Source organism: Neolamprologus brichardi, chromosome 10, assembly GCF_056152115.1.
Source record: "Neolamprologus brichardi isolate AB-2024 chromosome 10, ASM5615211v1, whole genome shotgun sequence".
NCBI lineage: Eukaryota > Metazoa > Chordata > Actinopteri > Cichliformes > Cichlidae > Neolamprologus > Neolamprologus brichardi.
Genome location: NC_142113.1, coordinates 11,002,573 through 11,024,424, shown reverse-complemented (window position 1 = coordinate 11,024,424; position 21,852 = coordinate 11,002,573). Strand labels below are relative to the sequence as shown.

Sequence of the window (21,852 nt, the reverse complement as noted above, 5' to 3'; positions counted from 1 at the left end):
CTGCATTTGCACCTCGGCTGGCTTTTTTTCCCGCATGCACGAAATGCAAAGTCCGTTCCAGGGGATTTTAACGTCAGCTAATTCTTCAACAGCTCGTCCTGAGACGTACTACAGTTTGGTGTTGTCTGCTGTAAGCTGTATAGTAGATGGTCTCAGATTTGATTTTTGTCAGCAGTGTGTAATTAGAAAAAAGTGCATAATCGTACATGCAGTGGTGATTCCAGGGCCTTTATAAACTTCCCATGAGCGTGTAATGAAATTGCTTTCTTGATTTGTTCGTCTTTTGCCCAGAGGTTGTGAGGACAACCAGAACAGACAACGCACAATAAATGTTTGTAGTCTGAGTTCAAGCCAATTGATTGTTGTGACTCTCAAATCAGAGTGCCTGAGGTTTTCGGTGTCTTTAAATGGATTTTATTGCAACCCCTCCCCGTTTGTGTCTATCCCCCACGTCCTGCTCAGTAGCAGGACGTGGGGGATAGACACAAACTGTGGACAATCACATTACACACGCTACTGCACCTTGTCCTGTTCTCTACCCACTCACTGTGAAATGTGCTAGCGCTGGTGTTTTTTTGTGTTTGTTTTTTTTTTTTTTTTAAAAATGTGCTTTGTTTCGTACAACTTACTGTGATTCTAATCTAACTTGCGTTCTTCGACTACTTCTATTTTTATATTCATTTTGGGTAAAGGCTTAAAAGTGTCTCTGCTTCACGACGGCACCGTCATTTTTTTACCCACTGATGTGGCTTTGAGTGTTGAATGGTGAATGATTCTTTGTACCAGCAGCCTTTGTTCCTCCAGATTACCAGTCAGATTGCACCAACTTTTTTTTTTTAAATCAACTTTTCTCATGATCAAACACACACGAAAAAAGATATTTTAAAAGATGCTATATTCAGACCTATAACTCAAAGACTGCTCTGTTCTGCACTACAACTTAATTTACTTTAATAAAGTAAACGGTAATAATTATCCTTAGTTCTAAATTTCCCGTATTGTAATACACAGACTGCAATGGAGAGTTGTGGATGCGGCAATGATCAACGCTCCAAGAATGGATTCGGATCACAAACCAGTTCTTCTGATGTGACAGTCTAACTAGGCTTGTGCATAATTTCAAAGTACTTGTGTCTCTTTTTTCTCGTACAGCAATAAATTTCAGTGGGATAAAAGGCACTTTTTTACTTTTATTCATAGATTTAATTAACATTTTTGTAGGGTAATACTTTAACAGGATTATGCACTGTTCAGGTAATAGTCCATACAGTTTAGCTTTGAACCCTTTAAAGCAGTTTTAACACTTCAGTTTCTAGTATATATTTTTTTAATTTCAGCTATTGCTTGAGGATCAAGTTAGGTATCCATACACGCACACAGAACAGTTTTGAACTTAATATTTTGAGTTCAACACTTACTTGAAATGCTTGTGACACTGGCATCTTTGCCTAAATAAATTATTAGTGCTGTGCTTGCCCACAAGAATCCAGAGATGAAGGAATTGTATGAATGCAAATACAAAAAAAAAGAAGCAAACAATGAAATTCCATCATTGCAACATTTTGTTTCTTTAAGCTCTTTGTTTTCAGTTGTACCAGGTAATTCTACAGAAAGATTTGAACCTTGTGCTTTATTACGTATAACATAAGAGGTGGGTCTGATTCTGAAAAACCGCAAAAGATGCATGGGAACATCAGGGTGTTGCACGCAAAGTCACTTCCAACATCACTAAAAGAAGATGTATTCAGTAAAGAAACTGTTGAGCAGGTTTTTCTAACTTGCCAATGGGTTCAGAGGCTGAATCATCACCAGCAAACCAACGAGCCAATATGAGCATTGAGGGCTTTGTTGAGCTAAGCTCTCGCCAGATTGTGTTCTCTCTCTTCCCGTTTCTGTAAATCTGCTCTCTCATGTTGCTCTGTTTATTAAGCCAAGCATTGTGATACTACAGTGATCTTCTTTGGTAAGCAAACTACCACACAGAGATGGATACAGGAGTAGACTGCGTAGGCGTCACAACTTTTGCTCAGATATCTGAAAGCCTACCAGTCTGTAGTGCCGAGCCTCTGGGATCCACCTCCAGATTGCTTTTAGTAGTGGTGTTATGTTGGCATAATTCTTTGAAATGAGCGGAATGAACCTTTTATTTATTTATTTTTTATATTACTGGCTGCATACTAGTCAGCCCTTTTGTTCATGAATCATTTTTGCAATGCAGTGACTTAAAAGAAGCTACAAAGTTCCATCAAAACAGAATTTTGCCCACAAAGGTTTCTTTAGGCGTTAGATGCCAATTCCAATGGCCGGCCCATTGAGATGGCTCCCTTCCCCATACCTCACTTTCGTCTTTTACCTCCAAAGACAACTAAATTGCATTGCATATAAACGTAAAATCCAGAGCGTAGAGAGTGCTGAGTGTCAGACTGCAGTGCATGCACAGGTCTGAGGCTGCTGACCATCTCTTGTGGGACTGGAAGTTGCTGACCTACATCTGCTGACATTTCCAAATCCCAGCCCCTCGCTGTGAGCCATCTAAGCTCGTGCCTACTCAATGATGATTCTCTCCTGACTTGTTAACTGTCACATATAAAGTCAATTTCATTTCTTGTGGGCTTCTCTTCTTTTTTTTGCCGAGGGGTAAAGAATTCATTTCTGTCCATTACTCTGAGCTGCTGTTTCTGCGGCTGCCTGGATTTCACTGCTCCGCTGTGCTGCTGTATCAGGGGTATTGTCTTTTAAGAATAGTAACAGTGTCTTGACAGGATTTGTCTTCCTGTTTATGATCAAAAAGGACCCATTGTATTAGTTTTCTCTGGGGGTGGCTCTCTTTTTTGGATGTTTTGTTAATGTTTGCTGTGCAATCATTAAAGAAAGAGAGAGTTATGATTTTAACCTTATTAATTTTAATTAATCATTTTAACTGCAGTAAAGGAAAATGTTAAATTGATCATTTAATCAATGTAAAAAAAACACAGCACAGTGTTTGATGGGATTGCATAAAACTGCAGATATCTGCACTTCATGATGAATAATCTATAGGCAAGAGACAAGATTATTGATAATGAAACTGGCTGCTTTCTGTTTGCACGAGGCTATTAGCTCAAATTCTGTTGACTCCTTGAGTTTTCAGTGCAATTTCAGCACCAAGACCAAACCTGGCTAGTATGTAGACTATCTATAACAGAAGCCCCAAATGATTTGAAATGATCTCTGATAATTTATCTTTCTTTTTTGTGTCCGTGTTCTTTCTGCCATCTGAACTGCAAAGGACTCAACTTTTAATATGATGATGCCATTAAAAACAATCTCATAGGCAAGTAGTAGTAGTAGACTGTAGTGATCACAGGTAAAGGTATGTAGGGAAGTGGTCTGGGTGGATGGACAGGTTTGCTAAACACAAGAGGAAACATTCAAATGTAACCCAGGAGACCTCTGTTTGTTTCCAACTTTTCTACTTTTTCTTTGTCTTTGTTATTGTAATCATGATATCGAAGGACTGCTGCACTATCCCCTTTCAGCTGTTTATTTTATCTATGAACTTCAATCCCAATTGTATGTTTGCATAAATCTAGTTTCCTCCAAACCCTGGTCTTTCTCTAACATGGTGTTCATGGTGCTCATATTACAAGTGCAGGGAGAAAGCGACTAAATGGACTCATATAGCAATTCTAAACTGTAATTATTGTTAACTTTGACTTTTTTCAACTTTTGGTCTCGAATCACGATTGCCAAGGGACCTTTTCTGTTAATGTAATTAGGCATGATGTTATCTTGTCACAGTGTGTAACAATAGTGGCCCTGCTATACCCTCTCAGCAGAAGATCGCTGTGAGACAACAGGGAGCTGCGGTACAGTAGAGCAGAACAGCATGCAGATTGAACAGCTTACTGCTTGTGCAGCAGAATGCAGCACAGTGTCATTGTGAATAATAAACACATACGTGTCGCACACTTTGTTTATGTACATGTATAATTTTCTTTACCCTTCATGGGGCCTTTTGCCATCATGGCTTTAGTAGCCACACATGCTGGGGTGTAAATATAGCCAAATCAGCTTCAGCAGAACATATTTTGTTTTCCAATTACCTGCCAGCAGAACTGTGTGCACGCCACCATGACCAATTTACAGACTCTGTGTTCAAGCAATATATTTCCAGCACAAAGAGCTTATTATCTAATGTATTTCTAATTCTAGTTATGGTACATGGTTGTGTATATTTGCTTGCTATATTAGTATAAAACCATGGACTCTGGCAGCATCTGTGGCTTATATGATTCAGTGCATCCCAAAAGTATTGCATCCTCTAAAAGCTGAAACTTTGTGAGGTGCTATCATGCTCTCACATGAATGTGCTGCTTGCTTCTGTCACAAGGCGATGACCTGAAAGTTAATTTACTGTAAATATATTTTACTTGCACAGGGCAGCAGTAAGCAAATGAGAACTGGTGTGATGAACACATACCAGCTGGTATAAACCACAGAAATGTAATAACTAAAATCTGCTGCACCAGTGAATATCTCAAAGACCCCCACATGTGTAATTTGTAGCCAAAGCTGCTTTCCCGTGCGCCTTGATTTATTGGCATTAAGCTACTATGCATACATTTTTCTAAAGCTACCTGGCAGAAATGCATATATCAGAGCAAGCAATAAATAACATAAATCGACAAAATCCTACGCAGGCACTGAGCAGTTAGTGATCCACATAAAACGAAATAACATCACCAGACCTCAAAAATCACAAATGTATAAATCACACTGAAGTCTCACATTTCCCCCTTTATAGAAAAGAACCTACAAAGCTATGTATGTTCAGACCCATAGGGACAGATAGAGTATTGACAAACTGTCATCAAATCAATGACCTGCAGAATAATTACTCTTAAAGGGAATTTTGCTTATGGAATAGTCATACCAATGGTTCATTATTATGTGCAACATGACAAATGATGACCTCTATATTAAAGGAGAAATATAAAAATGTCAAGAAAAGGAAGAATTTGAAAAAAGAAAATCTACTTCCTGCACATCTCCTGACCATGAGCTTCACATGTGCCGTAAAAAGGTTAATGCAAGTTTTGGATTCAGGCAGGATTAGAACTTGAAACTTCCAGGTAAAGGACCACTCCTTACCCCACTGCACTATGTCTTCCTTGTTGTTGGACTTTTTACCACTCCCCTCATCTGGTCTCATCTGTACCAGGTCTTCATGTCTCTATTCTGTCTTTGTCTCACAGGATAACCACTACTGCTGCTTGCATGATGGACTTAAGGAGGTACCCTCTTGATGAACAGAACTGCACCCTGGAAATTGAAAGCTGTGAGTAATGCAAAAGACCCTTCAAAAGAAAATAACATACCTACAGCCATAAGTATAAATTGTTGTTCTCAGTCAAACTGTGCAATGCTCAGAGAAATAGCGAAAAACCCAAGAGCTACTTCTCAGACCCTACAGGCCTTAGTTAGCATGTTAAATGTTAAAATGACACTACAATTAGAAGAAGTATGCAAGAATGCACTGCATTTGGAAAAATCCAAAAACCCATATCAGCACAAACATGTAGGCATGGTGGTGGAAGGGTGATGATTTGGGCTTGTTTTGGAGACATGACCAGGACCTCGTCTGTATATCAAATGATTGTACAATCAAATGTGAGGCCCTCTGTCTAACTGCTAAACCTTGTCCGAAACTGGACCATGTAGCAGGACAATGATCTCAAGCAGGATGGATGAAAAAGAATCAATGTTGCAGCCTCAATTAGAGAGAGTGGCCCAAACTGTGAGGAGGAAGAAAAGTTGAGAATAATTATTTAAAAGCAGTATGGTTAGTCTGGGAGCTTAACTCTATTTTATATCAGAATTTTTGTCATATTTTACTCCCCAGGCCTGATAATAACTTTCCTTCATAAAGTGATGCATAAAAGGTTCAAGAGTTTCGCATAATGCAGACGGCCCCCAGTATGCTCCACCCTAATGTTCAACCATGACTTTTTGCTAGCTAATCACTACAATACAGGTAATCTATATTGAATTAGGCGCATATACAGAAAGTTTTATTTTGGTTTATTTTGTAGCATGAGGAATTAGAAAGATATTTGTCATCTTTGCACATGTATGGCAATTGTCTGAAGTTTAACCCTCGGCGTATATGACTTCATGACTGCCTTCAGAAAAAGAAAAAGTTGCAGTGCTTGATGATGTGCATTGATTACTCACCTCCAAAAGAGACAGTAATCAATCTAAAAAGGTTTTTAGGGTGCATAGATCAGCAAAGAACGCAGAGGAGAGAAGCTAATATGACCGTAAATGACTGCAAAACTGAGCTGAAATGAAATACACGCACAAAAATTAGATAACTTCTTTGGTTCCTTTCAGTAGTCTGGGAAAACACCGATACACTCGAACTGTCTGCGTTCTTTACAGGAAAAGGGAGGAAAATTGAATCTATTTGGATGACGACATCACTTAAGTTGATGAAATAGGAAGTGAGGTTGAGATATAGTCCCTATTACTGGCAAAATCTTTTTCCCGGTTGCTGCCTTTTAATGTTGCGGCTAAGTTTTGGCTGAGCTGAAGTCCCAGTTTTAATAGTCACAGTCCGCCATCAGTGTGACAGATGGACCAAGCCAGCCGTGGATTATTCAGTGGCAAAGGCCAGTAATTAATAGTGCAAACCGTAGTGAACTTTTAATGTGTAACATAGTGTCCACATTAATAAATAATATACTAACTCTACCCATCACATCCACATCATACATTTCATTGAGGAATTTGTACATAAGACATGTAACCAATATATCGGTAGCAAGAAGGCAGTAATTAGTTATTGGTTAGGTTCCATTTAGCACCAGATTCAGGGCTTATCAGCAATGATTCATTTAGAAGGTAGTCTGGACCCAGATACTTTGAATAAGGTAGTGTGTTTCTTTCAAAAATCGGAACTTTTTCAGTATGTCCTAAAGGGGCAGCTTGATATTTTGGGAAAGACTAATAAGGTAGCCATGCTCACCAAAGGATTAATAAACAGTCTTACCACTACTACAACACAAAACCATCAAACAATACTTGTGTTAACCAATAAAACAAAGTAAAAAACAATCATAAACTCAAAGTAGCGTATGCTCTACCCATAATTTGCCAAAAGATGCACAATGCAAAACTACAAACATCAACAAAGTATCAAAAAAGACCAGGAAGGGTTTGGGATATTTATCAATTTCCTGGTCTCAACCCAACAGTGCATGCTTTTCAGTTACTAAGTACAAACCTGAAGGCAGAGAGAACCACAAACAAGATTTCAGCCAGTCAAAGGATTGTCATCCAAGTATAAAAATCCTTATATTTAAAATTGTGTTAATTATTAATTTTGATCCTCTGAAAACGACTGGGCTGTGTTTAAAAGTGTCTGTAATTCCCAAATAGTTATTGGGAAAAAAGCCCTTGAAATAAAAACTAAAAGTCTGCACTTCACTTTAAACTTTCTTATAAAATACAACTCCTAACATTAGCTGGCAGCTGTTTCACATATTATTTTCCCCCCAAATGCTTTAATTTCAATAAATCATTATCCGAGAGAAAAATATGCTTGTGGTGTAATTAAAAATTGTATTTGCTTGATCATTTTCATTGACCGTTCCATCAATCAAATCCACTTGCTCAATACACCAGATAGTTTGTGGTTCATGTTGTTCAAGATAAAACTGCCTAGCATTTACCCTCGGGGGATTTCAATAAGCAATCAAATATGGACAGGCTGTGAATTAAAGACTTGCATGAATTTCTGCTATTTACAGTCGTGGAAGCTATGCACAAGTGAATGGTGCACATTAAACATCAGTTTGATTTATAAGTCAGCCACTTGTTTCAATTTCATGGACAATGTCCCATTTCCTATAACCTAAAAGAGAGATTTAATAGTAATGAATCCTGGTCCCTTACTGAATGCAGTCCAGGTCTGAGCACAGAGTAGTAGAATGTGAAATGGAGTAATACTTCTCAGACTGAGAAACGGCTCTGCAGTGAATGCATGCTGGCCTACTGACATAAATCTAACTGTGGTCACTTTTAATTGCACTGCCAGTTGAAAATATGTGAGCGCGTCATACCTATGATACAGTATATGTTAATTTATGTAGATATTAATGCATACGGGGCTATATCTTCACAGGAGATGGGATAGTGAAGCATGTGATTATGGATTGGTAGATTTAAGTCTTAAGCAAAAATGTGTTCTTCCTGCTCCCACTGCTTGACTACACTTGATCTTTTACTTAACAAATACACCAAATGAAAAACTACAACAAAAACATGAAAGTTTGTTACACGTAAATGTTCCAGATCGTGAAACAAATTTTAATATTAGACAAACATAACCCAAAATACAGTTTTTAAATGACGATAGCTTTTATTAAGGAGAAAAAGCTATCCGAACTACCCGTCCCTATGTGAGAAACAAATGCCACATGCACTTTTTTGAGCCACCCTTGGCAGCAAGAACTGCAGTCAAGCATTTGCAAATACTGGCAATGAGTCTTTCAAATCACTGTGGAGGAGCTTTGGTTCACTCTTCTTTGAAGAATTGTTCTAATTCAGCCACATTGGAGGGTTTTTTGTTTTGTTTTTTAGCAGGAACGGTCTGGTCCTTTTAAGGTCTTGCCAAAGCATCTCAATTATCTCTGTATCTATGAAGCGCCTTGAGGCGACATTTGTTGTGATTTGGCGCTATATAAATAAAATTGAATTGAATTGAATTGAAAATTGAATTTAAGTCTGGACTTTGACTGCTACATAACCCCAGTATGCATGAGCTTCAGGATACAAACTGATGGCAGGCAATTCTACTTCAGGACATTCTGGTAACAAGCAGAAATCCTGGTTCATGCTCCTGAAGTAGCAAAGCAACCCCAGACCATCACACTACCACTACCATGCTTTTCTGTTGATATGATGTTCTTTTTTTTCTTTTTTCTTTTTTTTTTAAATAAAATGCTGTGTTAGTTTTACAAACCTCAGCCTTTGTCCACAAATGTTTCCCAAAAGTCTTGGGGATCATCAAGATCTTTATTGTTTTTTGCCTGTTGAGTGGTCAACATTGGTTTTTGCCTTGGAACTATTCCATGGACACCATTTTTCCCAGTCTCTCTCTTATTGTTGAATCATGAACTCTGACCCTTACTGATAGATAGATAGATAGATAGATAGATAGATAGATAGATAGATAGATAGATAGATAGACAGACTTCAGTTTTTACCATTAAAAAACTTAGAATTACTATTTCCTTTCCTTTGTCTTGCAGTTGAATTGTGATCAGAGAGATGATCAGAGTGAAACTATTTTAGGAAGGCAGTCAACAGACATATAAAGACAGCATGTTCCTGAACTCTCAGTGACTTGAAAGCAGTGCAGGCCCTGACTTATTATCCATACTCATGTATCAGACTTCATACAGAAATGTGGTTGACTTTAACGAGGATTTCTTTATCACATTTACACCTCCCTCCCCTGACTTCTCATTTTCCCCGACCTTGGCACAGATGGATATACCACAGATGACATTGTATTCTTCTGGGAAGGAGGAGACAATGCTGTTACAGGCGTTGACAAGTTAGAGTTACCTCAGTTCTCCATCGTGGCCACCCAATTGGTGTCCAAGGAGGTCATCTTTACTACAGGTAAGAATGCTTCACATCTATTTAGACAGAGCCTGCATACAAGCACAATAAATCACAATAAAACTGCAGAAATTTAGAAACTGAGCTGCTGGTTATGAAAGCCTGAAATGGTCCAGCAAACATCTTTTTTCTCTCACAAATTAGAGATTATAGAGAACTGTCTCATCAGGATTACTCATGCAACACTTCTAAAACTCTTGATTTAGCTTTTATTTATCATTATTGCTATTAAACGAATCATAACTACAAGAAAACTACTGCTGTGCACAGTGAGCTATGAAGATGGAGAGCAATGATGAGAGGGAGGCTGTTTTTTCCAGGAATTAAACTACCAATTAACAAAACATATCTTGTTTACTTTAAACAAAAAGTGCAACAGCAGCAGCTTTTATATTGCCTTATACTGTATACTTCTTGGCCCGTGGCAGTGCCTCCTTGCAATCCTGTCAGTTTGCTCGGCAAACGTCAGTGACTCCGGGGATGAGATGTGTTAATTAGAGTGCTTGAGAGAGATAAATAGCTTTATTAGTAGGTGAGCTTTTTCCCCTCTGAATACAGGCATGCTAGCTCATTATCCTTATTTGCAGTATTTATGTTAAGCTAACACTTCACTCTCTCTGTGCTTCGTATTCAGCGTACGGATTATTAATCTTCTCATCGGACTTTCAACAAGCAAAGATGTAGAAGCGACCTTAGACGTGTAACATGAATGTCCTTTTAGTTGTGTTTCAGCTGATTCCAACTTCCCTTAAGCAACCAGACAAGGGTAAACAGAGGAAAAAGTCGAATGTATGATTAATAATTCATTGAGTTTGACAACTTCCAATAATATTTGTTGCTGCTCTTTATCTGGCATGTATTTATCACATTTGATAAAGAACGAATGCGCATGTACCAGTCCATTAAAAGATTTACAGGTAATTCGAGGTTGCTACATATACAATACAATACAAGTGAAAATCATGCAAAGAAAAAAAAAGTGGAAAATTGTCCTTTGGTGAGACGCACGACAGATGCATTATTCTTCCCGATGACAAGATGACAGATCAGTGACTTAAAGGTGGTAAGTCAGGTAACACATTGGTCCAAAGCCAACAACTACACTTTCTATTGTGTGGTGGTGCATTAGTGCAATGGCACGGGTAACCTTTACATCAGCGAAGCTCCATTAATACTCAATAAAATTCATGAAGATTTTGGAGCAGCACTTTTTGCCGAAAGTTCTTTCAGCAACATAACGTCCAACCAAATCCTCTTGGAGTTATAGCATCCAGAGTAAAAAAAGTAAAAACCGACACTGGATAACACATTCACCTTTTAAACCTGTGGAATTATCTGTTCAGTTCCCAAATGCTCATCTTTTTGTGTAAAGAAAATGACGAGATGTAACACAGTGCCCCCGTCGCAACTTTTGCTGACAGTTTCCCACTCAAAATGAAATTCTGTTAGACATAAACATGCCCTTGCACGATTTCCAATTAAATATTGTGCTCAAAATCTTTTGTACATCATTGTATTCTAGTTTTATTTACATTTTTTTTTTTAAATATCTTGTCTAGACAGCAGAGAAACCATCCATCAGTATTTACATTAGCTGATAGTTTTCCTAGAAAACATTTTCTAAGATTCTGCAATAAATGACTTACGGCACACATTTTTCTTCCTCTCAGCGTATAGGCATGCACTGCAATTATCCACCTTTAAAAATGGCCGTTTGTTAATGTTTAGAGGACAGAGAAAGTGCAAAAGAAAAGCAGAGCAGCTCACTGTGACAATTCTCAGAGGGATGCTGGAGCTGCCTGCTGAGATAGGGGGTTGCAGAAAAATCTGCCTCGTTTGCGACTTTCTGCCATGTTTAATTGGAATCGAACTTGTCCCTGGAAAGGAATCCATCGCTTTGGGGAAATTAAGTGCTCCATCTGAACAAATGGAGAAATGACTACCCTGCGTGTTGTCAAAGTGCAGAGTTTGGAACACTTAAATTGTGCCATGGTTTCTCCCTTCTTTTTTCCTTTCTTTCTTTTTCTTTTTTTTTTTTTACTAATGTGTTTTCACTCTTCTCCTGCTCTTTTCCAAAATCACCCATCCTCCATCCTCTCTCCTTACAGGTGCATATCCAAGGCTTTCACTGAGTTTTAGGATTAAGAGGAACATTGGATATTTCATCTTGCAGACATATATGCCCTCTATCTTGATCACCATCCTCTCCTGGGTCTCCTTCTGGATCAATTACGATGCCTCTGCAGCTCGGGTGGCCCTGGGTAAGCCGCAGCCACTGCTGCATTATTAAACTCATAACTATCTCTGCTAGAATATATTTATTATCACAGGAACGAACAACATGTGGCTGTCGTGCAGTGTTATTTGTTCCTGTGTAACTCTGAAGCATATACAGGCAAATGACTGATAGATAATTACAACAAACGCACACCTAAAGGTCATAGTGTCAGCTATTTTCAATAGAACATTGCGGTCATGTGGAATTTCTTTTGTTCCTAAAAATTAGTCCAAAAACAGAATAACACAACTATTTCAGTGAGACAGTATTAAAAAAATCTTTATTTTAAATATAATATTTTTATTGCAAATAATTAGTAGTGACACGAGGCCCAGCTACACTACCACAATTGGTAACTTTCATGACACTTATCCAATTTCTCAAGCATTCTCAGAGCATTGTCTGCCATGATAATTGAATAAACCGCATCAAAGTGACTAACTCTATGATAGTTAGACTAAGATGTGATCAGGGTGGCACGGTGGCATGGTGATGGTGCAGCGTCCTCTGTTCAAATCCACCCCCCGGCTGGGCCCTTCTGTGTGGGGATGTTTTCATGGTCTTTCTCTGGCAGTCCAAAGACAGGCTTATGTTAGGTTCACTGGTGATTGTAAATTGGAGGTAGATGTGAATGGTTGGCTGTCTCTCTGTGTTAGTGACAGAGGCCCTGTGAAAGCGGAAAACTGTAACTCCTACTTTGGAGCCAATCAATGAACTCTAGTAAAAATATGTATCCAATTACATTTACTTAACAATCCCACTTTTCTCCTTATCTCCTCTAACACGTGTTAAAGGCAAATATTACTTAGGTACCGCTATATTAGCAAAGCAATGCAAGATTAAAAGGGAGAAAAGAACACTGGAATGACATTTTTGTCTAAATAAAAGTAAATTGTGCACTCCTTTCACCACTTCTATCACCACGCAGTAAGTAACGATACACAAGTACAGTTTGGAGTAAAAGCGTGTACATGTGCAGTATCTGACGGTCTCTGCGTTTCTTTTCTGTGTGTGTGTGTGTGTGTGTGTGTGTGTGTGTGCTGCTGTACTCAGGTGTGACAACGGTGCTTACCATGACCACTATTAACACCCACCTTAGGGAGACTCTCCCAAAGATTCCATATGTGAAAGCCATCGACGTCTACCTCATGGGCTGTTTTGTGTTTGTGTTCCTGGCCCTGCTTGAATATGCCTTTGTAAATTACGTGTTCTTTGGTCGGGGCCCCGCGCAACAGAAGAAACTCAGCGAGAGGCTGAACAAAGCCAACAATGAGCGCACAAGATACGAAGAGAAGCGCCTGAGGGAACAGGTTTGCATCTTCATCTGCCGCCTCTCTCTCTCTCTCTCTCTCTCTCTCTCTTTCCCCCCCTTTTTTTGTACTCCACCTCTCTGTGTCAGTCAGAGTTCAAGTACAAAACAACGATGTTCTGCACATAAGATTTCGGGCCACAGCCATTTTATCCAAAGACACATATGCATACACTAGTCCCCGAAGTAATCTTCCACAAGCATACTGATGCCACCACAGCCTAATATGCATTCACCGACCATCATCCATTGCTTCTCCCTCAAGCACTGACTGCTTTTTATCGAACATAGCCTTTTTCATTGAGATACCTATTCATCTAACTCAACAGTGGTGTAAACATTCCCATTTCTTATTTAGGTTGTTGTCTATGTTTATGCTGTAGGCTTTATTCACTCTCACTCGGCCGGCCTTATATTTCAGCGCCCGTTTTCCTGCAAAATGGAAAAAAAAAAGAAAAATTGGATAAACATCAAAACGCAAGATAAGGAAACATCAGCACTTGTGCAATTTGCCAATGACAGATGCTAAAATGGAGTGAAAAAAGCCCCCCCCCCCCTTCCTGTTTTCCTGTGTGTGAGGTACTAAAAATGCTATGCTTATTCAAAAGTTGTTCCTGTTAACTCTATGTCTTATGCCTTGTGTAATTTCTGAGAAAATGTGCTTATTTGCCAGTATTTTTATAGCCGTTTAATGTTCTCTTCATTTTTCTTTCACATTGCAAGGACTCCATTTCCGTGCCGTTTCAAACCAACACCTTCAGGTCATTTACACAGCGAAGAAATCTGTATCTCGAGGAACAAAGAAAAGTTGGGGTACATTTATTTAGCAATCATATCAGCTGTAGGCCAGACCTCACGATAAAGTAACTTTTGTTTTAAAAAAAAGAAAGAAAATAATAATAGCAGTAATATATAAAGAAAGTCTTGTTAACTATTTCTGTTGCATGCGAGAAATGACATTCCATATCATCCCTGCATTTTGCTTAAGCTTGACAGCTTGTGGGATGGGAGGGGGGGTTTAACATAAGTATCAGTTTTAATGGGATTAATGGGGCTGCTCCTTGGCATTTCAGCCCTCGCTGAATCTTTGTGTCTTTCGCCGCTTTGCACAGGTGGATGCTTATGGAAACATCCTCCTCACCACGCTGGAGATGAATAACGAAGTGATGCCTTCTGACGTGGGGAGCAGCGTCAGTGACTCTCGGAATTCGGTCATGTCCTTTGACAGCTCCGGGGTCCAATTCAGGAAGCCCATGGCCCCCCGAGATGGCTTCAGCCACCACTCGCTGGATCGGAGTGCCATGCGGAGCCGGGCCAACTGTCGGCTAAGACGACGCTCCTCCAAGCTCAAGTTGAAAATCCCCAACCTGTCAGATGTTAGCACCATTGACAAGTGGTCCCGGGTCATTTTCCCTATCACCTTTGGATTTTTCAACCTTATCTACTGGTTGTACTATGTGAAATGATGTGCATCCCACAAGGAATCATGGGCCATATTTTGAGAGCACATTAAATTGGCTTTGATACAGTTCCAAAATATGTATACACATATACGAGTTGAACATATGTATATGCATATTTCTATATATTATATTTATATATACACATGTGAAATCCGAAAGACCTTTCTGCTGTACAAAGTATTAATAGGATGACTTGAATGTTTAAGAATAATTGCGAAAGAAGAATTTGGAGGCTTTGAGTTTCTTTTTCCTGCTGAAACGAACAAAACAAACACGAGATCCCACCAGGGGGTTTTTGGAACTAAAGACTGCATGATATTTTTGCTAAAAAAAAAAAAGAAAAAAAAAGAAAAGGGGGAAAAAAAGAGAAGAAAAAAAGAGAAAGCGAAAGCTCTCGAGAGAGAAACGATGTCTCAGAGTCCCATTGACTTTTTATTGATACTTACTGTAATCAAAAATCCTCTTCTGCAGCTCATGAAATCAGTGGTGGCTTGTCTGTTCAGGCATCAGCTGAGTGAGATCCTTGGCACCCCCCTCCCTACCCCCCCGCCCGCTCCCCTCACGCACCCCTACAGCCGAATCCCCCACCCCCGCCATCACCCATGGATAACATGCACGGAAATCTCCGGTTCTACTATGTACAGCAACCTTGTTTGGATTATGTGTTGTTCCTTGGGTTTTTTGAAGTGATATCGTTCTCTTTATCAGACATCAACTCTGGCCTAATGGTCTCCATTAGAGGGCCGCTCGGATGGGGGACGACCGCCGCATTCTCGACGAGAGTCAACACAACCCTTGTATTCCTTTCTCTTCTCATGTTGTTTTTAGAAACGCGTCCTCGCGGGAGGGTGGGGATTGGGTGGGGGGTTGGAGGTTGAGGGAGAGGGCTCCTTTTTTTCATTACGGTTAAAAACAAAATACTGATTATTGTAGATATGGTTTTGACTTGAAAAATACTGTGATTTCAGAGAGTGTCAGAACATGTTCTAGAGCTAGGGCATTACAAGATAAAAGAGTCAAAGGTATGCATTACTCATTTTGATTGTTTGGAGATAAAAAAAAAAAAAGCATATTCTGTACATTTTATCATTCAGTATTCTCATGAAAGTATATTTGTGCTGTTTCTTTCCTCCTAACGACGCTCTTTAGATGCAGCGTTCATTGACGTCATATCCTGCTTTGTGTTTGCTAAGAGGAAACGGAGGATTGCTTTTGTGATTCGTTTGAAATTATTCTGCAGTGAAGATGTGCGAACATGTATATTCAAAAGAGTCAACATATCCGCCTACAGTTTGACCAGTTGTCATTGAGTATATAGTATTCTTTTTCTGTTTTGTTTTGTTCGTCGAGCATTTTTCTCAGTGTCGGAGGCTCTGAGGTCGAGATTATTTGATCGGGATAGTATCGGGCAGCACGTTCAGAAGGTGGTGGGGAAAAAAGTATTCAACGTTTCAATCTTAAACTCAGTCAGTGCCATCCCACACATACGCCAAACCCCGAGGATCAGAAACGACAGCCTATAAGCAGGAAGAATTCTTGGGGGGGGAAAGTGTCCCAGAAATAGCCATAAATTGAATGATGTAACAACCAAAAGGCCTACAATCCATATGGATTATTGCTGTTTTGCTCAAACACAAACACACACCTACACACACACACATGCAGACACACACACATTGCATTTTCAGTGCTCAGGTTCATTTGCAAAGAAAAAAAAACCTCTAAGATTTTGTATTTCATTAATTAATTCATTGTATTTTTAGTTTTTTTTAATAGGCCTGGTTAATAGTGTATATAGGTTGAAAAATTGTAGCCACTAAAAAGCGTTTATGATATTAAAGCAGATGGACAGCTGACACTCTATAAAAGTTTTGAAAGACAGAAAAGAGAGCAAAAAGCAGCAACATACACAACCAAACCTAGTTAGGGGCATTGGCCCCGGAGAAACATATAAAAGTTACAAAGAGAGCAAATGTGACCTACACACAAACATCTGGGATAAGACAGGCGTGGAAGGGCAACATATTAATGAAGTGAAGGTGTCTAAGGTGTGTTAAAATAAAAGGAGTACTAATCAGAAACCAATTTGTCTCCTTACGTCTTAGTGAAGTTTGTATTGTGATGTGGCCCAAGCCTTGAGCTGAGTTTAGTATTCCTTATTGTGTACATTTTATGCATTGTTGTCTTATTCTCTAGAAGCAAAAAAAAAGAAGAACAATCACTGTTGAATATAAAGCAACCCATGAAATCATACAGAAAGACAACAAGAGTAACACAAATACATAGTGTAGTGCGTTTATATCGGATATCTTGTCTTTGTTCCAGCAGCCAAGTAGTCTGCTGTCTCGGTGATCCTAAAGTCTAATCATGTGGCCAGAACACAGCGATTACTGAAGAAAAGGAAATAGATATTTATGAGAAAATTTGACCAAGCCCAGGAGCAGGTTCTCTTGTTAAGTGAAGATTACATATTCAGTGGCGTACTGTAGCAAGGGTAAAGGATAGAAAGGGGGTGGGGTCTTTTAAAGTTGCCAAATGAAAGTGAGTTAAGGCTGTCAACAAAAAACACAGGCAGTGGTTACGACACGCCTAAAAAAGCCCAGTACCAGTTTTAAAATAGCATTTCACTGATTTAGCATCACACTCCTATCAGACTGTCAGACTCTGGATGGAGAGTTTAGAGCAAAAAGAAGGAGAAATGTCTGTTTTTAAAGAAAATTATTATTCTCATAAATCTTTTCATGTTAGAGTCTTGCATCTACGGAAGAAACTCCACCAAAATGGCATCACTTGGAGCACAAAAGCTTTATGCAGCTTCGTTCACATATGCAGTAGTAGCGCCAAACACCCGCCCAACTAATGCTAAAGTGGAGTGCCCCTTTGACATAATTACACGCATCCCTGTTACACATATGCTGCAATTTTAACATATGAGGATGTTTTGATGTAAGACATTCAATTGACATCATTACTGTACACAGTCCTCAGTTTTCCAGTCGTTTTTTTGCAGTCAGATTTCGATTGCACTCCCATAGTGTGGACAGTCGACATTAGGGGTGTCACGATAACCGTTTATTAGCATTAACTGTGATATTTAGGAATGAAATATGGATCTTGTGCTAATTATGCACATGTAATAAATGTTTTGCTTTTGTTTTTTTGTATGCCTTTGTAGCGTTACAGTCACAGTCCCTCATAATTTCCATGCAGTTGTATTATGAGTTTCATTAATTTGCCAAAAAAAGAACCCAAAATAAACAAAGTTATATTAGAATTTGACCAACAGCATTAGTGCCTTTTTATATTTTGATAGTGTTGTTGATTTTTTTTTTTTTTTATCGTGACAGCCCTAATTGGTAAGCGATACACAGAGTTCTCTGAGTCGGGGAGAGAGATATACATATTCCAATTTATGTTGCAGGTTACAATAAAACAAGAGTAATGATAAATGGAAGTTCATACCAGTAACACACAATTTACTTCTTCTTTTTTTTTTTTTTAATGAATTTTTGTCATTTCATCCTGCGCTGCACACTAACAGCTTGTCAAACTGTTTGAATGGAATTTGGTGGATCTTCGCTAAGAGTTTGGTCAAACTATCAGGCCAGATTATACCGTTTGTTCTAGTATAAACAAGCACTTTTTGTTTGTTAAAGTATCACAACCACAAGTGTTTTTAAGTAAATTGGTGGAACGCGTTTGACTAGGGTTCAATGATTTGCACTTACACTACATTTTGTGATGTAAACTGACACAAGTATCACATTCTTGTTCAGGTTGGTTTATTGCCAGAAATCAATTCAAGCATCCATTTTCATATATATATCTATATATATATCTATGTATAGATATATATAGATAGATAGATATTTTTTGTCAATAGTAAATGCATATCTTTAATAAACACCAAGCAAATACGGAGGGAAAACATTAGCGGCCCTTGCATGCTCGCAGAAGAAGAAGAAAAAATACAACAACAAAATTCCACCACTCATTTCAGGGAGAACATGTATTACCTGCTTTCTGAACACGAAATCAGCACATTGTTCCCCAAAAAGCTGTGAGGATCTTCTGTTCTATGCTTTCACTTTAAATTTTTTGCTTATATGAGAGAGAAAATAAATTGCTTTTGACACATGTTCATGGAGTGGAGCAGGAGGAGGAGGAGAAAAAATGTGTTGAACTGATTTCAATGTGAATTTTCTTGCCTCTAGTGTATATGTGTAATTACATGTGAATTGTACTGTAAATATGATATCTTTCACTTAATAGTTCTTAATGCATGAACAAAAACATGGCAGTTCGTAATACCAGCTAGCCTCACTGCTAATGGCATGGACAGCTTCTCTAGCATTGGCATACTTCTGCAAACGAAACCTAAAAAATGAAACAGAAGAAATACACGGTGTGCACAAAATAATGGAGAAATCAATGCAAAGTCCTCTGACAGTGAAGGAGTTTCTGGTGGTCCCGAGCTTGTATCGGTTCACCCATTCCCTCCAGAACAAGGCTAATGCTAATGCTGTTGAAGATGCCTGGAAATTACAGTATGCGGCCTTGGTGCACTCTCAGCGAATGGGAATTTCCTATTAACTTTAGGATTTGCAGAAGATTTCAGTACAGGACACCTGCTGCATTTACCTCAGCCATGGATAAACCACACAGTCATCCGCGAATCCTCTCAGAAAATTAAGGGCATGATCGGCTTGCTGGCTCGTAGAGGCTAGAGGAGCAGGTTTGCCTTAAGAAGGCGAGTGGGATGTTCTTACCTGTTCCTCAACAAGACAGTCGCATGTGCCCTTGAGCAAGGCACTCAGCCAGTTGCCTAAATGCAACTGCTCAGTTGCACAAATCTGTGTAGGATGGCAGTGAAGTATTTTTTAGCGGGGGTGAGGGTATTAATACAAAATTGTTCCCTGGGTGCATGTAAAGATCCACAAATCCCATAGTATTATTAAACAGTTTAGTTAATGTGGGCTTGTGCTCTTTTCGATGTTCTATAAAGTGCCACGTTAAATGCCATTACACATCTTACCAAAGTTTCATCTCCAGTCTGCACATTAGCTCGCTTCATGTGGCACTGAAAGAGTGAACCACAACCACGCGAGCATGTTGAACCAACCAAAACACCAGAACAAGGCTGACTGGCTCCTCACTGTTGGAAGAACTTTTGTTGGTGCATTCATTATTTTGTATGTACCTTGTAACTGGTTTTGTTTTGCATGACCTGAGTTTTAAAAGGTTAATTTTCCTACATTTTTACTCCGCACCATCTGATTCATCTCCACAGCCAGGAAGAGAAAGATCCAGTGTTTACATGCTCAAAATTGCACTTGTTTTACAGCCAGTTCTGCAAATCTTGTGAAATAAACTGTTCATAAAACTGGAGGACGTATCGCGCGATTGTGGCAAAACGCGAATACGTACCTCTGCAAAAGTAACTGTAAATCACACAATTTGGAACAGATGCACCAAGCGGATGCTGTAGTTTTATCAGGTTCAGCATAAGCATTAACATCAAACGCCCTTCAGCTACAAAGGATGTAAAGGATGCTTGCTATTAGCATCTGAACGTAAGCCATGTGATTGCACAGTGAGTTGGTGTTCCCTGTATTTTCCTCTCTAAAAAGTTGCCTCTGGTTAAGGTCTGTTGTCGGTTACTGTACGAGGATTCCCGCAAAGAAGCTGTGCTGATTCCCACTTACGCATCAGTTTACTGTACCTCCTTCTTTAAAGGAGGAAGACTAGATCATGTTTAACCAGTAGGTAAGAAAATTATCCAACACTTTTTAAATTTTGGCAATGGAAGAAAACAAAAAAAGAACCCCACAAGATAAACAGCCCATTATTTTTGCTTTGTCCTTTTGTTTCGGTATAAATTAGTAAATGATTTTTCTTCATTTCTGTGTTCATTTCGAATTTATTGTATTCGTTACATTTGTTATGGATTGTTATTCTTACTGTTGTTGTTGTTTTATCATAAGAAGGAAATGTAATTCATCTGATATACTGGCACTGGAAGAAAAATGCATTTGTTTTTTTGTACTGTAATTGTTTTGTTCACATTGGGCGCTTATTTGATTCAGTTGTTTAATAAGGTGTTTGATTTCATTTGGAGTACCAGTACTCATGAAATCAACATTTGTGTAGTATGAAGTTGTATTTTTTTTGTCAGTGCAAAATTAATGTTATAGTGTCGATCAGCTTTTTTAGGTGTTTGAACAAAATGTGTTTTTTACAAATACAAGGTGTTCAAGTATGTGGTATAAAAAGGGTTATCATTCAAACAACCGACTTTTTACAAATAAAGGCTTATACAGTAAAGAAAGCTAATGTCTTTTCATTTGCCCTTTGTGGACTAATATATGACACCGTTTCGTTTGACTTTTGATTAATTTCTTTTTCAGATATTAGTCCCCAAAAGGTAAATAGCATAAATACAATGTTGCAAACCAAGAGGACAAAATCAGGTATTTGCCATTGCTACTCCAGGTTGTTGTCAGAGCTCTCACCGCTTAGCTGGTGTCTTGCTTTTGATAAGGACTGCTGGATATGAAGACAGTCTGAAAACAAAAAAATTAAGAAAAATCAAGAGTGTCTTCTTTTAATTTGATTACAAAACATTGCGCGTTTATGAGAATATACCTCCTTTCATACCCTATTTCCTGAATAAAGACGCAAAGTGACTCCTGCTGACAAGTGTAATAATTGCCCCTTTTTCAATTCAGGAACTATTAAGATTCATTTTTCTTTACATTCTTTACAGATGTATGATAATAAGTCGTAGAGCAGGAATGCCTTTGTGGGGCAGTTTGCATTCTACAAAACACATGATGATTAATTTGCTCTTTGCTAGGAGTCTTTGTCCTCTGGCTGAGGGCACGGTGCTATATATGGTTGCACATTAGGGTTGTTTTTTTCCTGGATGCAGTCTGGGCTTGAACTTTTAGGTGGTGAAAGTGAATAGAATGGGCTCTCAATGTAATTGCACCTTGAGCAAAGACAGCAGTAATGATCCAGAGAGAGAGAGATTTAAAATATGTTGCACAAAGGCATCTAAATTTTAAGAAACATTCATTACTGTCCAAATTAGCTTATTGATTATGCAGATCAAGTAGCACGGTGGGTTT

The 21,852-nt window shown here is 38.7% G+C and overlaps 1 protein-coding gene across 2 annotated transcripts in view; it reads left to right on the top strand.

Annotated features, from left to right (window-relative positions):
• The window catches only part of gabrb4 (gamma-aminobutyric acid type A receptor subunit beta4), a 57,876-nt gene extending 36,468 nt beyond the window's left edge, over positions 1-21,408 (top strand). Inside the window, exons 5-10 of one of the 2 annotated variants that reach the window (XM_006799466.3) lie at positions 5,238-5,320; positions 9,535-9,672; positions 11,781-11,933; positions 13,004-13,260; positions 13,983-14,072; positions 14,372-21,408. In XM_006799466.3, the coding sequence (XP_006799529.1) occupies positions 5,238-5,320; positions 9,535-9,672; positions 11,781-11,933; positions 13,004-13,260; positions 13,983-14,072; positions 14,372-14,725 (1,075 nt within the window). In that variant the 3' untranslated portion in view covers positions 14,726-21,408. The remainder of the gene's footprint in view (positions 1-5,237; positions 5,321-9,534; positions 9,673-11,780; positions 11,934-13,003; positions 13,261-13,982; positions 14,073-14,371) is intronic. The other variant, XM_006799467.3, reaches the window with a different exon arrangement.
• The last annotated feature ends 444 nt before the right edge of the window (positions 21,409-21,852 follow it).